Source organism: Sitophilus oryzae, unplaced genomic scaffold, assembly GCF_002938485.1.
Source record: "Sitophilus oryzae breed Bouriz unplaced genomic scaffold, Soryzae_2.0 scaffold_1018_pilon_pilon, whole genome shotgun sequence".
In the NCBI taxonomy this organism is placed as follows: Eukaryota; Metazoa; Arthropoda; class Insecta; order Coleoptera; family Curculionidae; genus Sitophilus; species Sitophilus oryzae.
The window spans coordinates 1756138-1777166 of NW_022145636.1; the positions used below are offsets into that span (position 1 = coordinate 1756138).

The 21029-nt window shown below is 32.3% G+C and overlaps 1 protein-coding gene across 1 annotated transcript; it reads right to left on the reverse strand.

Annotated features, from left to right (window-relative positions):
* Window positions 1-5467: 5467 nt before the first annotated feature.
* Window positions 5468-20339, reverse strand: LOC115875029 (ubiquitin-conjugating enzyme E2 Q2). Its single transcript, XM_030890365.1, has 5 exons — window positions 20029-20339; window positions 19368-19582; window positions 13622-13856; window positions 10814-11333; window positions 5468-5774 (listed from the first exon to the last, which is right to left on the reverse strand). Exons 1-5 carry the CDS (start codon window positions 20188-20190, stop codon window positions 5743-5745), a joined length of 1164 nt encoding a protein of 387 aa, XP_030746225.1. The 5' UTR covers window positions 20191-20339; the 3' UTR covers window positions 5468-5742.
* Window positions 20340-21029: the final 690 nt, after the last annotated feature.

Sequence of the window (21029 nt, forward strand, 5' to 3'; positions counted from 1 at the left end):
AAAATATATACACACTGTGAATAACTTATGTAGGATCGTATATACACGTGTTTAGGTTTAGTTGGTTGTTCCGATATATTTTTTATACACTGATGCGCGTGGCAACTTAAAAATGTGGATCGCTTCGTCTGAAATGAGAGAAAAAAAACGTAAAATAAGACTTATTGTAGTTGTTACAATATTACATTTTCATTGAGTAACTATCCACACTGTATATGTATAATCTTACAGACATAAATACATTTTTTCGTATCACGTTACTGTAGTTTTATTTAAATGTCTATTATTATTTGAATAAAAAAGAGACTAAAAAGACGGCGCGCTCTGATTGCCCGTCAACGGAGAAAGATCGTACGATAATGAACGTTTTGACAACTTTAATCTAACCTTAATAAAAATACAATAGTACAAGAGCTAGTACCGTCGGGGAAACGATAATTTTAAGAAAGCTGGTTCTTTAATATGTTTTTTGCTATGCTCTCCTGAAAGTGCGGGCCGTCTGGCTGCCGGTAGACTACTGCGCATCACATCTGTGCAGGGTATCCCATTTTTGTTTGTTTTATGGGATTTCTCGTTTATGAGTAGCGATACAATGACGCGATTTTCACATTACTTTGTTACTTTTTTATGAAACTAAATACACACACCGGAAAAATTTAGGGATATCATTTTATTAAAGTTAAAAATAATAGTTTTGAATAAACAACCACATATTTGTAGGCCGATTCTTTCTACTTCGATTGAAACGAAGTAGTCACACTAGTTATTTCTAAATTTGGGATATTTGCAGAAGTGTTTGTGCATTTTGTGTCAAATGTATAAAAAGCACCTAGCATCAATTGTTCGAATTTAACCTGTACTGGCTATGTTTTTATGATAACTGGCCAGAATTCATTCAAATAACTTTGTTTAGTATTAAACATTATGGAGCGTAGACATCTTAAGTGTGCGAACACAGTGCAAGCAGGTTTGTCGCTTTCTGGTAGCCAGCGCCAATCTGGGTACCTATTCTTGACATCGTTCGCAACTTTGCGTATATGCATCACGTGTATTGTTATATGGCTTTTTCGGAGATGCGAGATGTGAGCCATATTTGAAGATGCGAGTGATCAAGAATAGGTGCCCAGAGACGGCGCTGGCTGCCGGAAAGCAGAAACCTGCCTCCACTATGTTCGTACCCTAACAGAGACGAAATGCTAAGGGCCATAAGTATGCTCGAAGCTGGAATGCGCCAAATCGACGTAGCTAGAGCATTAAATACAACGTAAAGTGTAATATTGCGATTAAGTGCACGCTACCGTGAAAGTGGTGATGTTGAAAGGCACACAGGGCGACATCGCATTACTACCCCTCAGTAAGATCAGTTTTTACAATTAAATGCTCGACGCCGACCGACTCTTACAGCACCAGAGCTTAGTTTAATTCTCCAGGAAACACATAATGTAACCGTTAGTCCTGACCTGTTCGCAATAGATTAAGAGAGGTCAACTTAAGAAGCAGTCGCCCCTGGAGAGCTCAACTCTTAACGAGAGGTACGATATTTGTGGGCTCAAGATCATGTTAAGTGGTCGAATGAACAATGAGCCAATGTTCTCTTCACGGATGAGTCACGCTTTGGAATTCATCCGGATTCGAGAAGGCTTAGGGTATGGAGAGAACCGGGAAATCTTATTCGGTTGGATCATGTTCAGGAAGTGCACCCTTATCAAGGTGGAACAGTTATGGTCTGGGGAGGAGTCCGGTTAGGCCGAAAAACCGATCTCGTTTTTCTTGAAAGGTTTCTAACAGTTATCACATATCGTGATTTAATTCTTGAGCCTGTCGTGTTACCATATGACAATGATTTTGGGAGAAACTTCATTCTCATGCATGACAATGCACGGCCTCATACAGCCAGAGTGGTAAGTGAGTTTAGCAATGCTCATCAATTAAACATCTTACCCTGGCCGGCACAATCTCCTGAACTCAACCCCATCGAGCACGTATGGGACGCGGTCCAAAGAAGAATTTTGAGAATGGGTATGCCTCGGAAACTCGTAGGGATCTGGTTCGGGCCGTGAATGTAGCGTGGCAGGCTGTACCTCAAGAAGAGATCGACAACCTGATCAGGAGCATGGAGAAACGATGTAGGGCCGTAATGAACAGTAGAGGAGGCCATACCCTTTATTAAGGAAAAATAGTTTTACCTTTTTTAGAATAAAAAAAACAGTTTAGAATAAAAAAAAATGTGTGTAATTTTTTGAGTTCAATAAAAATCAAGGCAAATTTAAAAAATTCGGTAATTTCGCATTTTTATTTCCAGTACGTCCTGTAAACTATTTGTTTATTTTAATTTTATTATATCAGAAATACAAAAAACAAAATTACTGACGATGGCTGGATAAAATTGTAATATCCCTAGACCTTTCAGGTGTGTTTATGTTACACATATGTTTGTCCTAGCCTCCTTAGTTCCTGAAATACAAGGCGAATTTGTGATGCGCAGTAGTGCACAGATGTTGAATACAGATATATGATGCGCAGTAGTGAACGCAACGTCTAGCTGCAGCCAGATGATCCGCACTCTGTTCAGGAGAGCATAGCAAAAGATATATTAAAAGAACCAGCTTTCTTAAAATTCTCTGTCGAAAACGTTGCTAGCTCTTATACTATAAGTAAAACAGCGAAATCGTTTATGGAAATGAAAATATAAAATGATACCAATCACAAACAAATCAAAATGCAATAAATTTAAAAACTGCGTAATTTTCTAACCAATGTCTAACCAAATTCTTTAAATTCAACCAATAAAATTAATATCGTATCATATGAAAATCAGGCTTAAAGACATGACCTCCATTCTCGACAGTTTTTTTACATTTACATGGGGGATTTAGATTGATTTTGGTTGATCTAGAGGCCACGACAAAAAAAAACGCAGAACTAAATCATAATTATTTATTGATCTTATAAACTAAAAGCACATACTCACAAAATGTTTTTTCTCTTAATAGGATTACAGTGTAAAGAATACATGGTACGGTTCCAATATGTACAAATTTGCCCGACATAAAAAAAATAAAAAAAAACAGCGAAAAACATGACCACAAAATTCGATTTTTTTCTATGAAAATCAGGCCCATGCAGTTCGCAGTTTTCATAACAACGATTGGAAAATATACCGGAAAATTTACAGCGGGAAAAAATGAATTTTCGAGACAAAACAACTTTCTTTGATAAAATCCATCATTTTTTTTTCGAAAACTCAATTTTTTGGGTTCAATTTGACTCTCTTGTGGTTACTTACACATCGAACTAAAAAGATCAAAAATTCTTAACCGTTAAAAATATTATCTTACATAGTAACGAATGGACAGTAGTTGTATTGATTAGTACAGTGGCGTAGACTTTTATTTTGTCCCACTTTTAACGTGCTTTAACTTTTTTAATTTTTCAAGTTAGAACATTCATTAAAGAAAATAATTTATCTGACTGCTTATATCACTTTTTGTAATGCCTAATAAATTTGACTGAAAACCCTAGACCATAAAGCTAGGTTATTCTATGCTAAAAACTCTATTATACGTTTTTTTTAAATTAATGTTCTAGGCAAAAAAATTAAAAAAGTGAAAGCAGTCAAAGTGGGACAAAATAAAACGGCAACTCTGTATATTCCTCACATAAAAATTCAATAAAGTTTGGTCAAATGACTTAAAAAACAGATGGCGTTTTAACAGATATAGTTTTACCAAAAAATATATACGGGGTGTTGCATTTTGTGACGGTAATTCTCACGTAGTTTTTTAACGACAAATTAATCACATGCTTGATTTTATTTATTTTGAAGAAAACGTAGGTATATTTAAACGGAATAACATAAAATATTTTCAGTAAAGAAAACGAAATAATAAAAATACTTCAAATAGTGTCATCTATTTTTTACCTAACAAAACCAAACATTCATTGAAAAATTATTTTAAAGTCTCAAATGGTTATGAATAAATTCAAGTAGACCATGAAATCTTATTTTTATTTTATGATTGTATTCTTCAACATATAGATATATTAAAAACGGTTGATTTAAATAGACTGACTAAAACTTCTGTACATTCCAAGATCAAAGATATTTGACTTGTTTTAACGGTTTTTTACAGTGTGATCAAGAAATTTGGATATACATACAGAAATTTTGTTTTTTGAGCCACCCTGTACAAACAAAACAGCTTATACCATTCCATGGCCATCTCAGTTACTATTTATTCATAACCATATATTATTACGATACAATAAAGTATAAAAAAATGACGTTTAATACACTACGATTCATATACACTCTCTTCATTTTTTTTAATGTGTTTAGATCTAAACTAAATAACAAATTACACTGAGAGCAAATGGAAGTGTTCAAAACAATGGTTCCCGAAGATTCCGGAAACCGTAACAACGATACACTTACTACCGGTCTGTATGATCCAAGGAAAAAAAAAACGGCGTCGAGTCGCCTTTGAAATTTGAGAAACGATCTTTATGTCAAAGCATACTCAGACGCCGTTTTTTTTCCTCGATCGTATTTGTATGTTTTAGAGCGGGTTATAATGTCATGTGGGGTATATAATATACTACGGGTTTTATAAAAGTATTTTTATAAGAACTTTGGTAACATATTTTGTAAATAAAAATTAGTAAAAAAAAGCTTGTATAAATTTATGTACTAAAATGCTTCGTTTCGGAGATACAGGATGTATAAATTTTATTTTTATTTCGTCTCTTTTCCAATTCGGATCACCCTGTATATTATTTTCTATCTAATTAGGGCTAAATTATCATCTTATTGACGTAAATACCACAAAACAACAAGTAATTGTGAATGTTTTGTAAGCTATAAAAATATAAATATTGATTAGATTTTTTTATTTATTATTGATCTATTTTAATATTGGAGCTGCAAATCTTCACTTGAGCTGTCTAACGAGTTTAACAGTTCATTAATAAAGTACTTTTCAATATTAAACTCCCTAAATATTAAAACGTAAAAGCAGAGAATAGGTACGTTAAAAATGCATAAAAGAGAAATTTTATAAATTTAGAAAACGTCAACATTTGACATTCCAGTATTTTACCAAACCGTTCCGTACCAAACCTTTACCGTAGTTTACCGGTCTGGTTCTCTTGGTTTTGCAACGGAATACATCCTAAAATCGCTCCTAAAAAATCGTCCGTTGGTTTTTGACCAAAATACTTCAATAAAACCCTGTATAACAAGAAATACCGCATCGAATATACTACCCCAGCTAGACGCACGCGCAGTAAGCGTATCGCGCTTAACAAACGAAATTCTAACCTCAAAACCCGTTCGATTGCACATGCTCGATCGAAAACAACATCCCTTTCAGCAGCTGTTCGGTGAATCACTGGCCGACGATACAGGGGGTTAAAAAAACACGATTTTTTCACCCCGGATCGCATAGAAATCAAAGAAAAACTGTTCTAAACGGTAAAGGGCGGTAGTACTTTATTTCGGACAGGGGCGTGGGGGTTAATTTTACGTTCGGGACAGAAGAGATAAATAAAACGTTCTTTAGGCACTAAATACAACAATTTAGATGTAAATTACTTTTTGTTTTGTCTGTTTTTGTGTTTTTTTTTTCGATAAACTGACGACAACGACGACGATTGACGAGACTGAGGGGTGGATTGGCGTCCTCTGGTGGTGGTTTTTTGTATTAGTTTTTTTTTGAGATAAAGATGGCGGAAAACGCTGGCTTAACCGTCTTCTTTGGGAGGTGTGAACCAGCCTGTAATAAAAATAACAAGAAAAAAATCATATTACACAATAAATCTGACGTAATTTATGTATATTTAATAGAAACACAGTTCTCAAAGATATAAGTTTAGATAACATAGATTTTTTAACCTTAATCTATACCTTACATATACAGGGTGTCCCTGTAATAAGTGTAAGTATATTTCATATCAATTTAAACTTTTAGTTATGTAATCGAGGGCGGGATTTTTAAAATCGTTGTTGCCAATTCATCGCAACTTTATTAGAATATTTTGAACGGGAAAGCGGTAGTAATAGCCCTTTATGTCCCTTAAGTGCTGTTAAAAAGGTGACTTTGTTGATGTAAATAATAACTGTTTATATATTTATAATTAATTTATTTTTGTTCGCTAAAATATTTTGATTCAAAGAAAATATATAATAGTAGGCAACGCTGCGCCGGTCAAGCTTAATCACGTGACTAAAAGTTTATTTGGGACGAACTGTAGGTGGTTTTCTATTTAACATTTTTAAAATGAATTAAAAATAACCGACATATATTTTTTTCAGTTATTAAAGAAATAAAAACAGTGCGTTTTTCTAGAATTATTAGTTATGTCACTGCTACATAGACTTAAAATAAAATATAGACTACACTATTTACATCTCAACGCGGACAAACAACCTTTTTTGTACACATGTTTACTTCTGGGTACAGTCGACCGAGCCTTCCTCATCCAGCCTATGTTGTCACGTCTTTAATATTATCAATATTTTTTTTCTTGTTATACACATATATTGAGATATTAATACTACAGTTTAATAAAGTAGGTTTTAATATTCCATAGATGTATTAAATAGTCCTTATACTACTAAATTATAAGTCGGATACTGTTTAATAAGGATAAGTTCTTTACAATATGACAACACCGATTAGAGGCGAGGAGCCTATTCATTCATTTATTACCTTGTAGTACGTGTCGCACGTGTGCGGTAAAGCTTTGTTGCCGCTATCTCCCCGGCTGTATTAACGCATTTTCTTAGCTTGTAGTCCTTATGTGTTTATTTTATTGACTTTTTCTGTTCAAAAACTATAAAATATGGTTCGCCAGTGCAAATTTGTAAAGAAATTTGACTTAAATAATCCATTTAAGTCTTGAAACGACTTTTGACCGGTAGGCAACTCTCAATTTACCCATTGGCAGTCAGTGGCGTTGTTGTAAAAAGGCGCTTATTTAGATAATATTTTAGTAAAATGTAAAATCTGAATTTTTTCTTTTACATTACATTATTTACTTACTTACATTGTAACAAAATCATAATTATAACCCTGTTAATAATTAATAATGTTTTTATATGATATTACATTATGAAACAATATTTTTTAATATACCGGGTCGTCTCAAAAGTGGCTCAACCCTATAACTTTTTTTATTTTTTCAGATAAAAAAACAGATTTGTATGTTAGTAGGTATATGACATAAATTAGGATTTATTGACGTATTCAATTGTTTTTGGTCTCTTCCTGTTTCACCGAAATGATTACATCTTTTGATTTTTAAAGGCACCCTCGGTATATTGCTACTTTATTCGATAAAAAATGACACTCTGAATAGAATGACATATCATATGTCAACTTTTGACATTGTCGCTTAAAAACATATCCTATTTTAAATTTCAATCCAGTTTTTTTAAGTTTTAATCAAGGAGCCTTGGAAAAATAGTTTTGATCGTCTAATAGGTTTCGTGTCTTGTCTAGGCCGGTTAAAAGATGTACAAATCGTATTTTTAATCATACATATGTCAATTTTTTCAAATGGAACAAGGGTGACTCATTAGCATATTTGGAAAAAGCATTTTTTTATGAATATATTGATACCACACACTTGGTATTTCGAGTCAAATTGTCGTTATGAACCGCGTGTTACAATTACAATTAAACCATATGCGAAAATGTCAAAAGTTGACATATGATATTTCATTCTATTCAGAGTGTCATTTTCTATCGAATAAAGTAGAAATATACCGAGGGTGCCGTTTAAAAATTAAAAGTTATAGTCATTTCCGGTGACACAGGAAGTGACCAAAAACAATTGAATGCGTCAATCAATCCTAATTTATTTCATATACTAACATACTAAATCTTGTTTTTTTATTTGAAAATATAAAAAAATTATGGGGATGAGCCACTTTTGAGCCGCACCCGGTATAATAAAGACAGTACCGAGTTAAATAAATGTAGTTTTTATTTTATCCACTTCCTATCACCTTCCTTGCTTTAATGGAACAGATTTATGTTTTCTCTAATTTACATAATAAGACATCACTTAACTAGAAAAAAAATTACAACAATCATTTTTTTTTCTCTCCCTGTCGCCGATTCTATTATATCTGTGGAATAGATCCGGTTTTGATTAATATTAGGGGTTGTAAATGTTTGACTAAAATTAATAATTTATTATTAATTTCAAAAATTACGTAATTTCGATTATAAAATTTCTTCTATAACGTGTATTTTATTATGTTTATCCTTTTCGGACTCTAAGACGTTTTTTCTAAACTTTTATGTAAAAAACCTGTCCTAAATCTTAATAAAATATAAAAACGTTTAAATACGATATATTTTTAATTTACTTATAGCTTCATTAAAATAAAAAAATTACCCGGCTATGATACGGAGAGTTCAGGTGTACTTGAGAAACGAAAGACAGTGTTGTGTTTCTCGGCAGAGTCGTCAGGGAACGACCGTTACGACAGAGACAACCTATCTATCGCTCGTGTCGCACTCGTTATAACCTAAAACAATAACACAACAATAACAAGACAGTGTCTGACCGCATGTTCCAGCTATTTATGAATGAGATGCTCAGTCTATATTTTATTTTAAGTCTATGCACTGCTATAATTAACGTTAATTTTCGAAATTTGTTGTGTAGATAACGTAGGAAGTGGCAACATTGCAAGGTTTTCATAACACTGCCAAGAATAAACCAGCGGCACTAAAAAGTTTTTTGATATTTCCCCAAAAATGTTAAATGAATGTAGAATTTTCAGAAGTTTTTTTTTGTAAAAAAATCATGGGCGTGCAAAATTACTTGCACTTGTTTACGACACCCTGTATACAATTTTCCAGTTTTAACTGTTATTTAATCCTATAGTAAATTACTCTTTTATGATTATTTTATATTATTCTTTGAAAACCGATTATTCTATGAAACTTATTTCTTAATTCTAAAATAGATATCTTATAATTCATCAAAAAAAAAATCCAAAAAAATCATGCATTTATTAAAACATAATATTTTTATACTTATCCCATGATATGTCGAAAATAAATAATTTTAAAAAACATCTAAAACTCTTTTTATCTAGTTTTTTTATCAGAAATTTCACCAAATAGTTTTTTAAAAATAATAAACTTTCCAATACGCCTATTATATTTATACTGAAAATAAAAATATAAAAATCGCAGTATTCAAAAAATACAATTTTATCTCCTAAGTTTTTTTTATTTCTTTATCTCTTGCATACGCAAATATAATTAATTTTGTACCCATGGAAAATACATAATAATTTAGAAGATAAAAAAACACACTTTTCCAAGCACGTTCTGTTAAATAAACAAATTCTTTACAGGGTCATAAAGTTTTTTTAATTATAAGGGATTTTTATTAACAATTTTAGAAGAAATTACACACTAACATCTTCAAATTTTGTAATTTTTTAATACTAATATGACATAAGCAGAGGTCGACCCACCAGAAACGATCATCGATTATAATTTCAAAGACTACTATGACAACGTTTTTTTCTCGATAATATAGTATGTTCGCTACTACTGAAGAAATTTCTTTGGTGTAGCCAGGGATAGGCAAGTAAAAAACTTTAATGCAAAAAACCATATTTTACGTCTAAAAATAGCTTTTACAAGGTAGGTTTTCTAAAAAACAACTGCGTCCAAAAATTGTAAGTCTCCTTAAGACTCAGAGCAATAGAAAACGAATGGCGGCAATAAAAAGGACTGCCAAATCTTCTTAATATCACGTTTTTTTACGCGTAAAAAACTCAAATGATCGTAGTTTTCTATAGGAAGGATTAATAATAACCAGGGTTGGGTAGGTAGACAGTTTTATATTTTCTACACGTAGAAAATTAATTTTCTACATTTTTTACATGTCCAAACGTAGAAAATTAAGTTTTGTATATTGTAAGCCTTTTTTGAGTTTATATTTTTATCTATACTAATATATTTTAAGATCTTTAAGTGACTGACTCACTGATTAATCACGATCCTGCTCAAACCACTTAACGTAAGAAGCTCAATTTTGGTATACAGGTTGATTCTAGGGTGTAGAGGTTCGATAAGAAGGGATTTTTCGAAATTCCAGTTCCAAGGAGGTGAAACCACCCCTCAAATATTTCAATATTTTTTATTTAAAAAACGGTCAAGTTTCCGAAAAAACGCTTAAACACATATATTTTATTTTGTTTTTTACATATTTTAAGATTTTTAGAAAATGTATACTAATGTATAGGGTGTTTCGAAAAATCTGGTCATTGATTAATCACAATCCTGCTTAAAGCGCTTGACGTAAAAAGCTGATTTTTGGAAAACAGATTGACTTCAGGGTGTAGAGGTTAGATAAGAAGGGATTTTTCGAAACTCGAATTCTAAGGGCGTGAAACCACCCCTCAAATATTAGAATATTTTTTATTTAAAAACGATGAGTTTTTCGAAAAAACTCTTAAACACGTATATTTTATTTTGTTGTTTTACATATTTTAAGATTTTTTAAAAATTTATACAGGGTGTTTCATAAAATATGACCATTGAGTAATCACGATTCTGCTTAAACTGCTTGACGTTTAAAGCTGATTTTTGGCAAACGGATGTTTCGTAAGTCAAATTCCAACGAGATAAAACTACCCCTCAAATATTACCAAGTTTTCCCAAATTTTTAAATTTTCTACTTAATATTCTATATTTTTCTACACATACACGTAGAAAATTAATTTACCCAACCCTGATAATAACAAATCTAACCTAAAAAAGACCAAACCAACACTTACCGTTTTTCTCGTGTATCTGAACCAGACTTTTGAAACTCTGCTGGGCCCTGGCCAAACTATACTGTCCCTGTGAGCATACTTTAGGTGGCCCGAACTGAATCCTCGCCTTGCCCTTGACCAGCGTCGCCGATATCTGCATTATGACAGCTTCAACCGTGTACGCGCTGCTCCAACCCTGTTTCGTCAGCAATTCCATACATATAGCTCCTCCTACCAGCACATATCCACCCGAAATAATCGGATACACAACCCTGACAAAAGGTGGCTCAAAAGGGTATGTGTCCTTGAAGAGCATGTTCAGCAAGATGGCGTCCTTGCCCTCTTTCTCCTTGAGCATTTGGAGGTCGTGGGAGAGGGGACTGTCCGGGTCGACGGACATGAGTCGTACGTTCCACTCGTATAGGGAGTCGTTCACTAGTTCGATCTGGTACATTTTGTTTTTGAAGGATTCGGAACGGTAGATGTCGCGCAGTTCCTTCATCAGTCGGTCGGTGGCTTGAACGGAACCCGATACCGAGCCCTGAAAATAACGACAAAAAAGGATATAAAAATATACAAAAAACATTTTTTTACGTGTAAAAATAGTTTTTTACATGTAGAAAATTGTTCTCTATAAGGTTGTTTTGTCCTTTTTTCTAAATTTAGAAAAAACTACGTCTACAGATTAGTAAAAATTCTTTAAAAATGGTGTTAACAGGGTTAGGTATATAAAAAATATAGTTTTTTATTTACCCAACCCTGTTAACATCGCGTTAGAAAATTGTTTTCGTTTATATCAAAACCTCTGTTACAGTTTTTTACGTGTAGAAAACTGTCTTTTTTTACGTAAAAAACTACGTTTAGAGACTAGTAAAGATTCTTTAAAAATGGTGTTAACAGGGATGAGTAAATAAACAACTGATTTTATGTATAAAAACTGTTTTTTAGGTAAAAAAGTAGTGTAGAAAACTGTTCTTTTTACATTAAAAACTTCGTTTACAGATTAGAAAAGATCCTTTAAAAATGGTGTTAACAGGGATGGGTAAGTAAAAAATATGTTTTTTACAACTAACTTAAGTAAAAAATGTAGTGTTTTACATGTAGAAAATTGTTTTCGTTTAGAACTTTGTTTTTTTACCTCTAAATGCAGTATTTTAGGTAAAATAGTTTTTTACATGTAGAAAACTGTTCTCTTTTTTTTAAATTTAGAAAAAACGACGTCTACACATTAGTAGATTCTTTAAAAATGCTGTTAACAGGGATGGGTAAGTAAAAAAAAATATTTTTTTCACGCGGAGAAAATTGTTTTCGTTAATTTTAAAACCTCTGTTTTTTACCTTTAAATATAGTTTTTTTAACGTAAAGAAGATTTTTACGCGTAGAAAACTTCTTCTTGTCTTTTTTTACATAAAAAAACTACGTCTGCAGATTAGCAAAGATTCTTTAAAAATGGTGTTAACAGGGATGGGTAAGTAAAAATATGTTTTTACAACTAACTTGAGTAAAAGATATAGTTTTTACGCGCAGAAAATTGTTTTAGTTTATTTTAGAACCTCTGTTTTTTACCTCTAAATACAGTTAAAAATAAAAAAGCTTTTACGGTTTGTTTTCTTTTACGTAAAAAACTACATTTATGGATTAGTAAAGATTCTTTAAAAATGGTGTTAACAGGGATGAGTAAATAAACAACTGATTTTACGCCTAAAAAACTGGTTTTAGATAAAAAAGTAGTGTAGAAAACTGTTTTTATTTACATAAAAAACTACGTCTACAGAATAGTAAAGATTCTTTTAAAATGCTGTTAACAGGGATGGGTAAGTAAAAAATATGTTTTTTACATCTAACTTAAGTAAAAAATGTAGTTTTTTACGCGCAGAAGATTGTTTCCGTTTATTTTAGAACTTCTGTTTTTTACCTTTAAATACATTTTTTTAGCAATGAGTAAATAAAGAACTGAATTTCTACTTAAAAACCTGTTTTTAGGCAAAATAGTAGTGTAGAAAACTGTTTTTGACATAAAAAACTACGTCTGCAGAATAGTAAACAATCTTTAAAAATGCTGTTAACAGGGATGGGTAAGTAAAAAATATGTTTTTTTACATCTATGTATCTTTTTTGACATATAAAAATACGTCTGCAGAATAGTAAACATTCCTTAAAAATGCTGTTAACAGGGATGGGTAAGTAAAAAATATGTTTTTTACATCTATGTATCTTAAGTAAAAAATGTAATTTTTTACGTGTAAAAAATTGTTTTCGTTTTTTTTGGAACTTCTGTTTTTTACCTTTAAATACAATTTTTTAGGGAAAAGTTTTTTTACGTTTAAATAATAGGAAAGGGTTTTTTACTTTTTTTTAATTTAAAAATATTATGTCTTCGGATAAGTAAAGATTCTTACAATGGGTAAGTAAAAATATTTCACGCCAAAACTAAATAAAAATAGCCAGATGTGTAGAAAACCATAACGTAAAAAAAGTTTTTTACGTTTAATAAACGTGTTGTTTTTTTAAAAAAAATTTCAGAAATATAAAGAAAAAAGTAAAAAACGCATAAACAATAAAAACTGCTTATTTTTAATTTGTCTAGAAATTGAACACGAAACAGAAAATATACAGGGTGAGGAGTGGTATATTTCAACCGCAGGAATACATCTATGAGGGTTTTTTCGCAAAAAATTAGACGTTGAAAACCTTGGATTTTCTTTTAAATTCTCCTGTATATTTTAGAAAACCAGGGATGGGTGTGTAGAAATTCTTAACGTGTAAAAATAATTTTTTACGTGTAAAAAACATAGTTTTTCTTTAACTGTTAAAAAACTATACAAGTACCTTTAGGTAGTCTTGTCGCTGATTTTGCCTGAGCCTCTCCAACGTTGCCAGGTGTTCTACGCCCATTTCGTCGGCCTTAGGTCGCCCGGTGGGGCCCTCCTCCATGTCCATACCCAGGTCTTCGTCGTCACCGTCATCGCTGTCCTCGTCAGCTGGTAAGCCATCGGAATCCTGGGCGTCGGCGTCGCTGTCCAGTCCTTCATCTTCCATGGGTTCCAAACCGCTATTACTTATCCTAGCGTAAAAAATAAGACGTGAATACAATTCGGACCACCCTGTATATTGTCTTATGATTCTTATATTATTTTCTTCTTTGTTATTAATATCTAAACTAGCTATAAAAACATAAAAAAATTATCTATTGCTCTTTATATCATTGAAAACATATTTATATTTACACAATAAAAACAGATCATAATATTATTGATTTAAAGAAACCATTTCAAGTGGCTTCTTTAGTAAGCAATTTAAAATTCCAGGTAAGTTTTAATCAGTTCAATGCCTTTGTTTCCTTTGTGACTAATTAGCAAAGGAACAACACAATAACTTGTCCATAAAGGTATCACTTTAAAACAATAAAATACAACAAAAAGAAATTAAGTCAATAGTACAGGGTGATACCTCTTATACAACGCGGATGTTCCAAGGAGAACGACACTTTGTATTGAAATGAAATTTTGTGGGCATATGTAGGTTAACATTAAAGCATTTATTTTTAATATATTGAGTTCTACAGAATATCCCCAAAAAAAGTTGCACATAAATGTTATGTATTTTGTAATGGAACACCCTATATATAGTTAACTAGCGTGTACCAGCGACTTCGTTCGCGTCGAATTAATCATTTGTAATGGCGATGATAAAGCAAAGCAAGAATTTCCATTAACATACAAACTGGATAAATTTTTCTCACATTTATGTCAGCATGAGAAAAAACAATATGGCGATATTATTATATAACTTGGTAATATTTGAGGGGTAGTTTCATCTCGTTCGAATTTGACTTTCGAAAAATCCGTTTGCCAAAAATAAGCTTTTTACGTCAAGCAGTTTAAGCAGAATCGCGGTTAAGAAATTACCCAACTTTTCGGAACACCCTGTATGATTTTTTAAAAAATTTCAAAGTATGTAAAAAAAACAAATAAATTATGCTTGTCCAAGCGTTTTCCCGAAATACTAACCGTTTTTTAAACAACAAATATTGTAATATTTGAGGGGCGTTTTCACCCTCTTGGAATTTGAGATTCGAGAAACCCCTCCTTATCGAACCTCTACACCCCACAGTCAATCCGTTTACCAAAAATCAGCTTTAAACGTCAAGCAGTTTAAGCAGAATCGTGATTACTCAATGGTCATATTTTATGAAACACCCTGTATGAATTTATAAAAAATCTTAAAATATGTAAAACAACAAAATAAAATATACGTGTTTAAGAGTTTTTCCGAAAAACTCACCGGGTTTTAAATAAAAAATATTTTAATATTTGAGGGATAGTTTCACCCCTTAGAATTCGAGTTTCGAAAAATCCCTTCTTATCGAACCTCTACACCCTAAAGTCAATCTGTTTTCCAAAAATCAGCTTTTTACGTCAAGCGCTTTAAGCAGGATCGTGATTAATCAATGACCAGATTTTTCGAAACATCCTGTATACACTTTTAAAAAATCTTAAAATATGTAAAAAAACAAAATAAAATATACGTGTTTAAGCCTTTTTTCGGAAACTTGGCCGTTTTTTAGATAAAAAATATTGTAATATTTGAGGGGTGGTTTCACCCTCTTGGAACTGGAATTTCGAAAAATCCCTTCTTATCGAACCTCTACACCCTAGAATCAACCTGTATGCCAAAATTGAGCTTTTTACGTTGAGTGGTTTGAGCAGGATCGTGATTAATCAGTATGTCAGTCACATGATTAAGCCTGACCGGCACAGCGTTGCCCACTTTTGCATATTTTCTTTCAATCAAAATATTTTAGAAAACAATTTTTTTTGTTTTTCGGATTCTAGGAACAAAATAAAGGTAAGTTTCAGGAAAAGGAAGAAGTAATAAATCATCTAAAATTATGCAAATTACCCTTGCCTAGTAGTACGAGTCTCGGTATCGCACAGTACAATTTAGGAAAAAAAGGGACAGGTAGTACCAGCGCACAAGCTCACATTAAAATATAGTAGAATTTTGAAACATTTTTTGCCTTGAAAAGCTCGAAAATGGCGGAACAGTGGCGTATCGATTGGTTGGTTATTTATTATAATAGTTATCCCTATAAAAAAGTTTTGGATATATTTAAAAATTATATTACAAAAACGTTTAAGGGTCAAATTACCGTATGATCGAAGAAAAACGTCGTGCAGTTGGCTTGGAAATGACGATCTATGACGTTCCCCATATAATTTTACATATAAAATGACAGCGATCTTCATTTCATAGCCATCGCTGACGCCGTTTTTTTCGATCATATTGTATTTTTTATTAATAATTTTTGAAAGTTGCCTTAAAACTTAAAATTTAAGTAATTTTCAAAATTATTTGTGATTTAAATCTTATTTCGAAATAAAAAAAAACCAAATCAAAAACTTTAAAAAAAAATCCTCAAACATATTTACTATATATAGTAAATAAAAGACTCACTTAAGTCAGATTTTTATATGTACAGTATTGGCCATAAGTGGATGAACTTTGTTAAAATAATGGGTTTTTCCTAATATGTTTAAAATTAAAATTTGAGCTATATTTACTTGAAGTCTAGTGTCAGTGCTATAAAAATAAATAGCATTGTTTTTTTAAAATGTGCTTTAATAAGGTAGCAAAAAATTTAAATTGAAAAAACTATTGGACAAAAGTAGATGAACAAAATATATATTCAATAAAAAAAATCTTATGTTAACAAAAACTGAAAAATTAACTTATAATTTACTAGTACTTAGTGTAATAACCCTTATTCTTAATTACTTTCACTTAGGCATGGATCCCAGAAGATTTTCAATTATAGAAAAATCGATATTTTTCCAAGACTCTTCCAAAGCTGCAAATAATTCTTGCTTATTTTTGTAGAATTTGGTCCTAATGTGTTGATCCAAAATTTCCCATAAATTTTCTATTGGATTCAGGTCTGGGATTGCGATGGCCATTTGAGAACAGTCACCATTTCATCTTCCAAAACCTTTTAACCGATTGTGAGGCATGTTTAGGGTCGTTATCATGTTGGAAGTAGTGTACAACTGGCATTTTTTCCTCCAAATAAGGCACTAAAAGGTTTTGTAAAATGTCTTTGTAGCCAAACCGATCCATTATGCCCTCAATTTTATGGAGAGGCCCCATCCCATACCCAGAAAAACACCCCCATACCATGATTGAGCCCCCACCATGTTTTACAGTGGGTCGCGTGTACTTTGGTAGCAATCGTGTGTTGGGAGGTCTTCTTACATGTTGAATTCCATCTGATGACACCAAATTAAACTTTGATTCATCACTAAAACAAACTTTTTTCCATTGTGCCACAGTCCAGTTTTGATATTCCTTGGCAAATGCTAATCGGGCCTTCAAATTTTTTTTTCGATAGCAGTGGTTTCTTGGCGGGTCTTCGGGAAAACAACTTCTGGTCAACTAATTTACGTCGGATCGTCCTAGTACTCACTGGTGGATAGCCCATTTCTTCAAGTTTTGTTTTTATCTTCGTTGACGGCAAAAATGGATCTTGTGAAGGAATTCGTTTTATGGCTTTTATCATATTGGGACCAACTTTTTTAGGTCGTCCTGGTTTTCTTTTTATAGAGACATCTCCTCTCTCATTATATCTCTTTAAAATATAATGTACCGCTGATTTTCCAAGGCGTAATTGCTTAGCGATTTTCGATTGCTTCAAACCATCCTTAAAAGCATTCACTACTCGCAACTTAAGATCTGCAGACAAGTTAATTCCACGTGGCATGATATATCACAAGAGCTCAAATGTTTTTAAATCGCAATTGTTCATAAAAGCAGAACAAATGAAACTAACGATTTTTAAAAATATTTGGTTCATCTATTTTTGTCCAAGACAAAAAAGCAATATTTGCCAATTCTTATCTATAAATGATAAGACTAACAGAAGAATTTATATTTGTTTGTAGTATTTTGGTTAGAATGTATTAAACTTTTAACATACAAAGGTACATAAAATAATTTTGATATTTAACACCTCAAATCTGATTTTCTTCGCAATTATTGGTATTGGTTCATCCACTTTTGGCCAATACTGTATACTAGTTGAAGCCTGGCGCATCCGCCCCGACATCAGGAAAAAAAAACTTTTTTTTTTAAATTAAATAAAAAACAAAAAATCCGGCGACGACAGTTTTTAGAAGAGCCAATTAGCTATCTTTTAGTAAAAAAAGCAACTTTCTAGAGCAAGTCGTTACTGGAGTAGAGACGACACAGATAAACATTAGCATTTTATATACCGGGTGCGTCTCAAAAGTGGCTCACCTCCTATAACTTTTTTATAATTTCAGATAAAAAACGAGATTTGGTATGTTAGTATATGAGATAGATTAGGATTGATTGAGGTACTCAATTGTTTCTGGCCATTTCCTGTTTCACCGGAAATGACTACAGCTTTTGATTTTTAAATGGTACCTTCGTTATTTTTTTACTTTATTCAATAGAAAATGACATTCTGAATAGAATGACATATCATATGTCAACTTTTGAAATTCTCGCTTAATAAAAAATTCTATTTTAAAATTTAATCTAGAGTGCCATGGCTATGTTAAAAACACCAATTTTTAATCAAGGAGCCTTGGAAAAATAGATTTGGTAGTTTAATGTTTTTAGTGTCTTGTCTTGGCCGGTTAAAAGATGCCCAAATCGTATTTTTAATCATATCTCAATTTTTTCAAATGGAACGATGGTGGCTCATTAGCATATTTGGAAAAAGCATTTTTTCAAATAATTTGCTATCACACATTGGGTATTTCAAGTTAAATTTTCGTTATGTACCGCATGATATAGTTCAAATAAACAATATGCGAAAATGTCAAAAGTTGACATATAACATGTCATTCTATTCAGAGTGTCATTTTCTATCGAACAAAGTAAGAAAATATTGAGAGTGCCAGTTAAAAATCAAAAGTTGTAGTCACTTCCGGTGAAACAGGAAGTGGCAACAACATTGAAGACGTCAATCTATCCTAATTTATGTCATAAACTAACATACCAAATCTCGTTTTTTTAACTGAAAAAATAAAAAAGTTATAGGGGTGAGCCACTTTTGAGACGCACCCGGTATGTAGTCTATAATCTATATATTATGTATTATAAAAACCCATCAGGTAAAAGAAACAGAACGCCACTGGTTTACGACCTACTGGGTGGCCATAAAACGTTTTACTACTTCACCTTTCCAAGGAATAGAGTACCTATAAATGAGAATCTGGGGGGTATAGCCTAATATGTAGTTAAAATAACTATTGTACTTTATATCAAATTAAAAATTGACTCGAAAAGTTATACAGGGCGAGACAAAATTAATATTGAACATTTGCCAGTTTTCACAGCAAGTTTCTCTTTTATTTCAAATGAAACACCCAGTATATTATTGCGATATTCAATGGAGAACGCATGTCTCTTCAAAATATTATTAAGTTTGCCTACCCCTCAAACACCCTGTACATATATATACACACCTACATATGCTCACAAAATTTCATTTCAACAGAAACTATATAAATTTATACTAAACTTAACAAAAAAAACCTTATTGACTCACCTATCTGACGTGAGTAAATCTGATATTCGAAGTCGGTCCAAGTCAGGGGGCTCTGAAACGGCATGGAGTCTACACAATTCTTTTAAGAGGATTATTACTTGGTGCAGGACATGGTTGTCCAGACCCTCTGTGTTACTTAAAATTTGTACTGCATTGGTGATACTCGTTTCTTCTGAGTCTGCGAACCATACTGGGGGCACCGACGGATAAGTCTCCTACAAACACGCGTTTTTGTTTAGTAGAAATGTTATTCTATAATTATTAAGGAATATTTAGCATTGAAGCGACCGTGTGGCGTCTTAGTTCTAAAAATAAATCCTCTTATCAAACAAGAAACGTGAAATCAAACAGTAATTTACCTAAGAACAAAATGGCTGGTATTTTGATTACGGATTTAATAAAATAAAGGAAGATATTAAAAGACTTATTCAAAAGCCTTATTTTGTGTTAAATACATAAATATTTACCCTACTTTCTAGAATTTTATCAATAATAAACAAGATTTTGACAAGCTCGCTCAGCTGTTCACTGCTGGCTCGTTTCCTACATATGTTAAATGTCAAAACGAGACGTTTCTGAATCCTTTGTTAGGTCCAAGAAGCACGAGCAGGTGCGGGGGCGAAGCCCGAGCCTTTCCAGCAAACGTACCCTAGCCACTTACCGTTATGTTCGCGTGGATGGGGTATTTCTTGCCGTTCTTCCCTATAAACCTGCAGCTCAGCTCGTCCACACTCGCGGAGACAATCTGAAATCGTTCATGGTTTTTGCCGAATATCTGCTCTAAAGTCCGAATCTCTTGTTTCAGAGTGTTTAGACAAGCCATAAGGTTCGAAGACGGGCAATTTTGACAGCTTTTCGCCACAGCAAACGCACTAAACACTCAATTTTTCCACCCTACACACTCCCAGCTCGAGCAAAATGGCTACCCCTTAATTACAACTGCGAACGAGAATAAGCGGCGTTGCCGATGTTCGCGTCGAAATCTTGGTCGGAGTGAAATCGGGAGAAATGTGTCGGATTTCTCTTACAACGGTTTTATGAAATTCTGGTAATTAATTCTGAAATAATTATGCTGTAATATGTTAGAAAATAAGATATAAACCCTGTTAATAAACAGTTTATAGAAAATAAAAGTAATTTAACTAATAATAGAATTTCTATAATAAGCAGAACTTGTTTTACTGTTATTTGTTATTTAAATTAATCTATACAATAATTGAACTGAAAAATTTTATAAGCATTTTGTAGCTGTTTTTACGTATCCATTTTGTCGAGTCAATTCAGTTCAAATTATAGATAAACCTATATCAACGATTTTATTAAATTTTTAGTAGGCTCTCTTTTTACTATACATTACGCTGGGCGCTTTCCGTGAGTGTATGCACGTAAAAATGATTTAAAAAAATACTTCCTAGAACCTCATATGATCTGCACAATCTGGCAAAAAGAGCTGTATCGAAAAAGAAAAGATCGATAAACTTCGGTGAAATTCGTAAAGCAAGGTTATTCAAATCAAAGTACTGCTTGAGAGAAAAGGTACTTTGTAGGTTCCCGTTCTACTTTTTTTATAAATTTCCAGAAAATATTTTTGTACCGCTTTGTTACACAATTTATTGTAATGTTATTCATATTATTACAACAAAATATAACAGTAAACCTGTA